The 10,815-nt window shown below is 35.0% G+C and overlaps 1 protein-coding gene across 1 annotated transcript; it reads right to left on the bottom strand.

Moving 5' to 3' along the window:
* Nucleotides 1-4,802: 4,802 nt before the first annotated feature.
* Nucleotides 4,803-9,908, bottom strand: PSRP2 (RNA-binding (RRM/RBD/RNP motifs) family protein). Its single transcript, XM_020348907.3, has 4 exons — nucleotides 9,555-9,908; nucleotides 6,905-7,006; nucleotides 6,491-6,790; nucleotides 4,803-5,058 (listed from the first exon to the last, which is right to left on the bottom strand). The coding sequence occupies exons 1-4, from the start codon at nucleotides 9,807-9,809 to the stop codon at nucleotides 5,020-5,022; spliced, it is 696 nt and encodes a 231-aa protein (XP_020204496.1). The 5' UTR covers nucleotides 9,810-9,908; the 3' UTR covers nucleotides 4,803-5,019.
* Between the last annotated feature and the right edge of the window lie 907 nt (nucleotides 9,909-10,815).

Raw genomic sequence — 10,815 nt, 5'->3', positions numbered from 1 at the left:
AATGAAGGAAAGTCAGCTAGAAGGACTCATGGAAGGCCCTAGGAGGATTCTCTGTAGGTCTAGAGGTCTTATAATAGCTCAAAATAAGGAAGTGGAGGGAATAAAGCCCAATACGGCCTCCCAAAAGTTCAGTACGGCCGTATTGAACATTTTGAACTACAATACGGCCGCACTGAACTCAATACGGCCGTATTGAAGTTTCTGAACTTCAATACAGCCGCACTGAACTCAATACGGCCGTATTGAAGTTTCTGAACTTCAATACAGCCGCACTGAACTCAATACGGCCGTATTGAAGTTTCTGAACTTCAATACAGCCGCACTGAACTCAATACGGCCGTATTGAAGTTTCTGAACTTCAATACAGCCGCACTGAACTCAATACGGCCGTATTGTAGTTCAAAACTTCAATACGGACCGTATTGACTCCAGGGCCCGTATTGCGCCTGTTCCCTATAAATAAGACGTCATTTGGACGTCATTAGACACTTTTACACTGAGTTTTAACCCTCTTCTTGAGTATTCTGGGTTTTTTTTGAGCAGTGCTCTGCCTAGAAATCACTCGGAGAGTTGATCCGACAAAGTTCTCGAGTTCTGAGCTTTTTGCTTGAGTCTCGAACTGAGTCGAAGGGAAATCCTCCGGATTTCCATAGTTAAAATTTTCTAGGAGGGAGCGAGCGGGCTTGTAGAGCGAGGGAACGCCAAAAAGCTTCCCAGTTTTACTTGAATATAAAAGCACGCTTCAAAGGTTTCTTCTTAAGACCTTTCTTTTACTGCTTTCTGTGTGTATATTTAACTGTCATCATGTAGATAGTTAAGTTATAATTGTTTAGAATAAATAGGGGTAATTTAGTAATTTCGCACTATTATTTTTAGAAATAATCTGTCATAGGGAACCCGAAAGGGGCGTCGTGGGGTGCTAACACCTTCCCCACGCGTAACCGACTCCCTTACCCGACTCTGGTTGTCATGGCCGAAGTCGATTTTTGAATCGATTGCCTTAAACTTCTTTTTCCAATGTTTTGAGTAAAACATTGGTGGCGACTCCATGAACCCTTCTTTTTATGAAAACCGCTAATCCATGGAGGGTTCCGCTTGGGATTAACATGGATTGGTGAGCCTTTTAATAAAATTGCTCGTTTGACAAGGTCTCAGTTTGGGAATAAGTCATTCTAGCAATCCATATTTTTTAAACAAATAAAAGAGTCCAACCATCCTTCGCGAATGCCGAAAGCCCGTTTCGGGCCGGTGGCGACAGGCATCGACTAAGAGATATTTTACCAACACTCTTCTGGAATTTGCAGTTGTACCAAAAGAGGTTAGTAACTCAATAAAACTGCGAGTGTGGACTCGCTCACCTGCAAAACCCACAAGAGGCTCGGAATATGGCTGGATCATGCTGTGAGGAATATCAAGCTTTAAAAAGGTTGGCCAGTATAGCACATCGGCAGAGCTGCCTTGATCAATTAATGTCTTCTGAACCTCCCAGTTGGCTACCTCGGCCGAGATGACCATTGGATCATCTTGGTTTAGGCTTATGCCCTCGTAATTGTCATCAGTGAAAACGATAGGAGGGGTTTTCATATCTGACTTAAATTCTGAATTGGAACAATTGTGAACATTGGAAACATTGCGGAGATGCCGCTTCCGAGCAGAATTAGAACTTCCTCCTCCGGCAAACCCTCCAGCAATAGTGTTGATGACACTGCGTATGCTGTTTCCTTTAGAGGATTTATCCGTGTGTTGCGGATCAGCACTGTTTGTGCTTGGTTTGCTCTCTTCGCGTGCATTTGCTTGATGATAATTGCTCTGTTCAGATCGTCCTTGATAATTTTGATGTCGTCCCTGATATCGGCCTGAAAATCGGCCATGGCCTCTACCGCGTCCTCGGAAGCCTCCACGGGAAGCTTGGCCGCGTTGGACGTATTGTCCAAGGTGACCAGCTTGGATAAGTTCTTTGATTCGATCCTTGAGGCTCCAACATTCCTCTGCTGTATGTCCGTAATTTCTGTGATAACGACAATGCTTGCTCTTATCAGCGTTGACCGGGTTGTGTGCCAGTGGGGTAGAGAGATCAAATCTGCATGGTTAGCTTCCTCCAAAATATTAACACGGGGAGCATTGAGAGGTGTGTAAAAGTCATACCTGGGACCTCGTGATTGACGAGGTCTTTTTGATCTCTGGTCAAAATGAGTCTTGGATTTCTCCTTGGTGCTAGACTCTCCCTTATCGGTAAAACTGTCGCGGACAGAGTTACGAAACTCGGCGTGCTCCTCCATTTAAATATATCCGGCTGCACGTGCTCGGAGTTCATCCATGCTGGCCGGTTGATGTCGGCAAAGACTATCCACAAAGGGTCCGGGTTTAAGTGCCATAAGCATGGAATGAAGGGCGACTTCAGGATTAAGGTTGCGTATTTTGATAGAAACGTTAGCAAAACATTCCATAAAATGCCCTAATGACTCATCATCATGTTGTCGCAAATTGGAGAGCGCGGCCGATGTGATATGATGGGGTTTACTGGTGGCATACTAGGCGGAGAAAAGGCGCACCAAAGTGTTGAAGTTGTCAATCGATCTGGGTGGTAATTGGGTGTACCAACTAAGGGCAGCGCCTTTAAGCGAGGTGGGGAATACACGGTAGATGATGGCGTCATCATTGGTGTAGAGGTTGATTTGAGTGATATACGCATCGATGTGTTCATCTGGGTTTGTGGTGCCGTCATATCGCTCAATATTCAGTGTTTTCCAAGAGGGTGGAAGGGGAACCTCCATAATACCATCAACGAAAGGGTGTCGACGAACCGTGTGGTGATCATCGACGGGACGACTAATATGGGTATGCTCGGAACGATGAGTCCGAGTTGGGTTTGATGGATAGGTTGGATTTGGGGAAGAATGATGCTCCTCAGCGGCAAGGGAAGTATTGCTGGTATTGTGTGTATGGGGTGGTTGATGCTGTTGCCACTGAGTTCTGAAAGCAGCATGCTCAGCCCGCATTTGTTGGAGATCGGCTTCATGTTGTTTACGAAGACTCTCCATTGCTTCAGCATGTTGTTGTCGCATCAATTCAATCTGCTCGAGTAACCGCCGTAGAATTGGATTGTCTTCCATGTTTGATGCGTTTCTGTGTGTTGCACTCGTTGTCGTGTTGGTTTGACTTCGGGTTGAAACCATAAGGGTGAAGGAGGAAAAGTTTTACCAGGCCCTCCTTCTAGCGCCAAATGTACTTACACGAATCAGGTCGTCTCCCTAACTCGGATAAGTCGTCTTCCCTGCTGGATTCAACCGAGGTTGTGTGAGATCGATCAATAGGTTGAGTTCCTTCTCTCCGGTCTCCTTGCTCGGGCGTCTCGGATGTACCTGCAAAAAGGACTCCGACGATCAAGTTAGTTTGTGTATCCAGTTTCACATATTGCTTATATCATTACCTGTGGTGGTTTTCCGAGTAACCGTGTAACTGCTATATGGTTATTTTCTGAAGGTGGTTGAATTGTCCTTGACGTTGTCAACCTGCCGAGGTGTCTTACTAACTCGTGACATGTAAGCATTTCATGGTTTCATCTCATTTTGTCTGAGAGGTCACCTCGGTCAAGTTGACTCGTGGACTCGGCTAAGCTCGGCTCTAAGATCGGCTCGAGTCAAGTTGGTACAATCATTAAGCTAACTTACTTTTACATTGTTAAATTTGGTCTTATTATTTTTGTTTTTATAAAAATATTCAATTTTTTTTCTGACTAAATTAACCTAAATAACATTAATGAAATCAGATAAAAATAACATTAAATATTTTTAAAAATTAGTTTTGAGATAAATAAGGAAGAAAGAGATGGAGGGTGGGACGACACAAAAAAGAGAAGAAGGGTAACCGAGAAAGAAAAGAAAAAAAAATAAAAAAAATAAAAAGAAATAAAAGAAATAAAAATAAAAAAAGTAAACCTTAGTCATTGATTTAAAAACAAAGAGGTCGAATGGTAAAATATATTTCTCATGGTCTCCCACGTTACCACGTAGCCTCTACCGAAACACTAAAACTCCCACGTAGTCTCTTAAAATATTTACCCCTTAATTATTTAGAGAGGGCAGAAAATTAAGTATGAGATTAAATTTTTAACTTTAAATTGAAAGAAAAAAATTTAAAATTTAACTTAAATATATTTTAATCTCTTGAATTTAGGATAAATTTATTCTTAGTCCTTCAAATTTAAAATTATTTTTAATTCTTATAATTTTAAAAAATCTTATTTTAATTCTTATATTCAAATTTTATTAAAAAATTTATTAAATATTTTTACATAAAATTTACCTATTAGTGTCTATGTTAGTGAAAACATCATATTAAATCTAATTAATATTATATAATTGTCTTAATTTGTTACTTTTAAATATGTTATTAGTGATTTAAGAGATTAAAAGAAGATTTTTAAAAATTACAAGAATTAAAAATAATATTTTTAAATTTGAGGATTCAAAAACATCTTTATCAAACATATTTAAATCTTTAAATTTCACTTCTAAAATTCTTTTTCCCCTTTTATGTTCTTTTTAATTAAACTTCTTAACCAGTATAGAGTAATCGAGTGATAGAACAAATATTAAATGGAATTGCCAATTGGGTAAATCGACAAACACAAATAATATTAGGTTTTCCCACAATAACAATACTGTTGAACTTCCTAGAGTCCTCATTCATTGATAATGTTGATGGTAACTCAAATTCAGACAAAAAAAATGAATTGAATACATGCATATATCAACAAGAATCGCAACATTGGAGCAGATAAAAAAGGAGCAACACAACCATGAAGAAATAGTGAGGTCTCAATATCCTGGACTAAAGGTGCAATGTCTACAACAGAAGCATGAACCACTATTTTACTCATAAATTAGAACCTTATCAACTGAAAATGATTAGGTTTGTGCTATACAAGGACATTTGTTAGTGGTTTCAGCCTCAGAGTATACTTTGTTCCTGCTAGAAGAAACATGGTACAACATGCTCTGCAACATTGCTAATTCGCTAAGCCTTGTTCACACGAATTTTTTGCCCTTCTAACAACTGCAGTCATCAAACATCAGACAAATAACAAATTATTTTCAGCATAACAGTTAGAACTAAACTAATTACTCGTTTGAAACTCTCATTACATTCAGCCTACAAAATCCAATCCTATTAAAAAAACCAGATAAAAAATGATCAGATTTTTAAATAATGTTAACATCTTTGGAGATAAGAAACTTGCATCATGCAGACATCAAGATTAATCTTTGAAAATCTGAGAAAATTTAGGGCAATCGAAGTCAAAATTAAGCATCACTAAAATGGGAGAGATGAGATTAGATCAGCTACTACATCATTTGGCCATATGGATATGCAATTCTATGTTTATGAGGGACCGGGATAAGGGAAAATAAGCAGGCTATTTTGTGGTTGTGCCAACACACATTCTATTTATTACTTATATTTTAAAACATGTTGATGCAATTTGACAGTTATCTGGGGTTAAACTTATATATGTATTGAACTAAAATATGAAATTAAGTTAAATGCACATAGTATGCGATTATGTTGTGCTGACCCCAAATGAGAGAATGGAATTTCCACCGAACTAGATTATCTCTTCTATCAAAATTCAAAAGAACTCAAGTATGAAGAAGATGAACCGGCAGAATTCAATAGGTCTCTCTTTCCCAGGAATTTCAAGAATCCTAGCTCTCCCTCCCTTAAGAGTATGTTTAGGAGTGGAATTTTATAAAGGAAAAAAACGGGGACAAACTTTATATTTTAAAATTAAGAGTTGTATAATACTCAGAAAAATAAGCAAAAGATTAGGTCATTAATATGTCAATCTATCATTTTATTAAAAAAAAAATATCAGAACAGAGAATAGTTATAAAAAGTAAAATGAAACTGATGTACACGTGAACCAACTAGTATAGGTCTGTTTCAGTTTAACCAGTGGTCTCGAATTCGAGTTCAAAGTATGCAATTGTTTTAAATACTTTAAAGGAAAGTTTTGCACCTATAGTGGTCCTATAGGACTCAAATAGGATTGCCTCTAGTAGAGGATTCCAGTAGTCTAAACTAAAATATTAAAAATGAAAATTTCTATTCTCTTTCTCCCCAAAACTGCATTACCAAACATAACTTTCTGAATACACTCAATGTGTTTAAAACCTTTGTCTCTCCCCCTTTTATACTAGCCAATAGCCAATACTATCAATTAATAGAATCTTAACTTTTAGATGCTTAACTGACTAACTAACTAACTACACAATAGAAGGGATCCGAGAAAGGCCACAAGGGGCCCAATGCACTCCTTATTCTTTCTTCTGACACACTGTCACTTATTTATTTATTTATGTTCTAATTGGGGGTCTAACATGGGAATTCATCCTCTAGGTGTTATTTAAGGTGCCATACTGCCATGAATTTGAAGTATATTTGTATGCCTCAGCTTGGAAATAAACAAGAGCAGTAAACAACTTACAGAATTGTTGAAAGACGAGATTGCAGCTTCTACATCCTCTTCTGATGAAAAAGAAACAAAACCATACCCACTGGATTTTGAGGTACCAGGGACCCGTGAAACCTTGGCACTTAGAACTCTTCCCTTCTCAGAGAAAAACGTTTTAAGAGTATCAGTTGTTACTGTCCTGGCCAGATTGCCCACATACACCTTGTGGGGACTGTCAATAAATTCGGATTCCTCAGCTTGGAGTAAAGGCAAATCTAGTGTTGATAAAGGTTTTTCAGTTATATTTACTTTGATTTCACGCCCTCCAATTTCCTATCATATAAAACATGAAGTTCACAAGTTCATAAAGAGATTTAAAGTCTAAACTGCTGAATGAACATCAGCAATCTTTCTATGGGTTCCTGCAAATTCTGCAATGAAACTTACAGTGCCGTTAAGTTTCTCAATCACAACATTTGCATCCTCAACAGTTTTCATCGTAACAAATGCAAAACGACGGCTCCTTCCAGAGTATTTATCATACATAACCTATGGATCATGCATAAAGAAATGTTAATAGTATCCCTGACCAGTACTATATTATTTGGTACACAGACAATGGATTCCCATATATACAAATCAAGTTAAGTATTTATGAAAAATTAAGGACCTTACTCATGATTATATATATTGATACTCATGAAATCAAAATTCTGGCATCTTTATATTACAATTTACAATTAACATCGAGAGAAAACAGTACACGTGCAGTGTTGACTACATTTAAATTTCTTCCTTAGGGGGCATTTGGTAAAAGTAAAACTTTTTCATGTCTGGAAATCATGGTTCCTGATAATCATAAATTCTGAGAATTATGATTCTCTGTAATGATTATATTTGTTTAGTTGGTCATAAATGTTTTGGAAATGTTTATAAATGTTACTTGAGAATCAAATTTTTTTTACTCCATTAACTAGACAAATTAAGGTAACATAACATTTTTATCACAATAAAACATTCCTTTTAACTTAGGAATGTTAGATTCTCATTTACCTCATGAGAATAATTTGGTGGAAAATTCGTATGAAAAACATTTCCGGAAAACTATGTTTCCTAGAAATGTTATTTTTTAGATGAAAAACCAAATTAGGTAAATTAACATTCCCAACTCCAGATTTCTGAAAAAGTAAAAACATTCAGTATACTAAAGACTTCCTTATAGTATATATATTTTTTTTTCTGAGAAAGAAAACTTTTTTTTCTTCTCAAAAACAGCTCTTTTTTGGTTTCCCAAAGTACTTTAATCAAGAGTTATGTAATAGTCATAAAAGTAAACAAAAGATTAGAACATTAAGTTATGTTAATCTACCATTTTTAAAAAATTATCAAATTAGAGAACAGTCATTAAAAGAAAAATTTGTCCTTCCCACCCTTTCCTTCCAAAACTCAACTTTCAAACATACCCTTAGACTTTAATGAGAGACCCCTCCTAGCAATGTCTTTTTATATACAAATGAATCCTGAAATTGAATGCATAAACAGATGCTTAAGGGATCCTAGCTGCTTGCTCTTGCCCCAACATACGTTACTCAAACTCGTTTGAAAGACTCTGAGCGTGTTTTGGAACTACCTCTATGATCCACGTATGAACACATTTTCACATCTAAATGAAAGATGGAGAAGCCACTCTCTGTAGCATTGGTCTTGACATGATTATTTTTACGTTGGAAACATGTTTCCAACCACGCACTCAATAAGCTAATCCAAATCCCTTAGTAAAATGCCCACATTCCCTCAAATTCCTAATAATAATTTACAACTATACCTAAGATACCAACCTTTACTCTACACTTGACTCATTTTATGTTTTTTCTTTTTTGATTATTGAGGAAAAGTAAACAAAACAGGAAGAACTCAAAAGAAAACTATCTCTACCACAGAGTAGTTATTCCTGACATATCAGCTAGAATAAGAGGCTGAAGATCAATGGGACAGAATGTCCAACCAAACATGGCGAACATCGTTCACGTGGACTCCTATTTTTGCAAGGTCTGCGCAAAAATTCATTTCAAGAACAATATGTTTGATGGTAATACTAATACCAGGAGATGAGAAAGCTCTTATCTTCTAATGACACATTTCTTGACTCATTTTACCACCTTTTAACGGCTACTAATCGAACACCTAATTTCTGTTTTCTTTTTGAAATAATACTACATTAATACGTTACATGCTCTCAAATAAAAAAAAAAAATTGCAGACAGATAGTACCAATAAAAATAAAATATAATCCAACACAGAAAAACATTCCAACAGAAACCCCATTAAGAGAAATACTATCATACAGATAAATAGCTCTCTAATAATAATAATAATAAAACGCCTTTCAAAAAAATAAAAATAAAACACCCCATTATCAAATTCAATTTAAAAAAGCAGAGTAAACACGTATTTTTATCGTTAGATTTGGAAGAGGCTATTACAAGCTATGTTTGATTACACGTTTGAAACTCGTAACTTCAGTTAGTTGGTGTCAAACACAGTGCCTACATATATGGCAAACTCTTTTTCCCATTTGATTGAGTGTGAAATACAAGCAAACCTTAGTTAAATCAAAAGCTAGAAGGTTGTTATGCTTTTTTTGAAAGTTGGTATGAAAATTAATCATCTGAACTAAACTTAGTTTTCTAACTATAATCCAAACACACACATATTAGTCTCTGAAACATCCCCTATTATATTAGTACCTAAAATTAAGAAATTGTAAAATCAGACCTTAAAATATCAAATAAATTTTTAAACTTAACTAATAAATGTCATTTTAGTCCCTAGACATATATCAATATTATCACTTTAGTCACACATTTTTTTTCGAGTTTTGGACAAATGTGAGAGTCAAATTGCACTTTCATGAACTAATTTGATAAATTCCTAAGGCCTAGGAGGACCAAAGTGTATATTTAGTGTTTACTCTAACAAGCAAAAACCCAAATGCACTTGTTCAAAAACTACAATCCAACCAAAGAGAAACATTCCAACAGAAAAATTAAGAAAAGGAGAAGTTAAAAAGGGATAACGTGGCAAAAGATGAAAATACCTCAGCTTTCTCAACAGCACCATGCTCCTGAACAATCTTGGCAAGCTCATCGTTGGTGACAGTGCGAGGAATGTTGCCAACGTAGAGCTTCCTGGCGGCCTCGGTCACCGTAGCTTGTTCGGCCACCGCAAAGAGTCTCCCGAAACGGCGTCGTGGGGTGAGAAGGGGTCGCATAATGTGAGCGGAGGAGCTCGGAGAGGTTGTGAGGGAAAGGAAATTGGGTGGCGAGAGGAGAGAAGAGTAAAGAGAAGCCATTGTTGTTGTTGAGATGTTAGAAAGGTTTTGGTTTTGGTTTTGCAGCGACAGCGTCCGAGGTTTATCTTGTTATCTAAATCTTTTGGGTGTTGCTATGTTGGAGATCCATAAAATTTTGGATACGAGTTTTTTTATTGGGTCGGGTTGGCCTCTAAATTATTATTATTTGATTTGATTGTATAAGTAAGTGATTTCATATATTTTATTTATTATTTTTATTATATATAAGAGAAATAACAATTTTATCACTATAATTTCTACAATTATTAGAATATTAGAAGTTATGTATAGTTTCTACATTTATTAGAAGTCATGTATACTTATTAATAGGAAAATGGAAAAGATAAAAATGAACACTAAATAAGGAAATCTATTTTATTACTAATATAGATAATTTATATGTATGATTTATTAAAATTAAAATGAGAAAGATAAAAGTGGATATTAAATAAGAGAATCTTTTTCATTAGTAGTATAAAATAGATATAGATATATATACATACACACTAATTTTTAGTATGTGTAATGTATAATAAATTAAATGTTTATTTTATATAATTAAAATTTATAATAAATTATATATGCAAATAAATAATATGTTTGAATTTATAAGTTATATTTAATATTTGTGTAAATAAATATTTTTAAACATATAAATTATATTTTAAATTTATTAATAAATAACTTATATTGTTGCATTAAATTATTTTTATTTATCGATAATTTATTTTAAAAAATTAAAATTTAATTTATAAATAATTAGGATAAATAAAAATTAAATCAGATAAGAAGTTAAAATAATCCTTAAAAACTTTCTTGTCGAAGAAAAATTCCTAAATATACTTTTACATAAGAAAAATATTTGTATTTAATATAGATTAATATCCAACAATTTTTTTAATTTATTTACAACAAAATAAAACTTAAAATAAAAATAAAATAAAAAGGTGAAAAATAAAATAATAAAAGATTACCACATCATTGGTCTAATAAGCAATGGTAGCCA

This window comes from Cajanus cajan, chromosome 10 (assembly GCF_000230855.2).
Source record: "Cajanus cajan strain Asha chromosome 10, NIPB_CcT2T_4, whole genome shotgun sequence".
Classification (NCBI taxonomy): Eukaryota; Viridiplantae; Streptophyta; class Magnoliopsida; order Fabales; family Fabaceae; genus Cajanus; species Cajanus cajan.
The sequence above is the reverse complement of the archived record's forward strand: the minus strand, read 5'-3'. Positions and strand labels throughout refer to the sequence as shown.

What these genes read in the sequence shown, in the direction of transcription:
- PSRP2 (XM_020348907.3), bottom strand. Translation starts at nt 9,809, where the DNA reads ATGGCTTCTCTTTACTCTTCTCTCCTCTCGCCACCCAATTTCCTTTCC. An exon ending in GTGCTGTTGAGAAAGCTGAG is followed by an intron (nt 7,007 to 9,554) that starts GTATTTTCATCT and finishes CATGATCCATAG; the next exon opens with GTTATGTATGATAAATACTC. An exon ending in TTGAGAAACTTAACGGCACT is followed by an intron (nt 6,791 to 6,904) that starts GTAAGTTTCATT and finishes TTTATATGATAG; the next exon opens with GAAATTGGAGGGCGTGAAAT.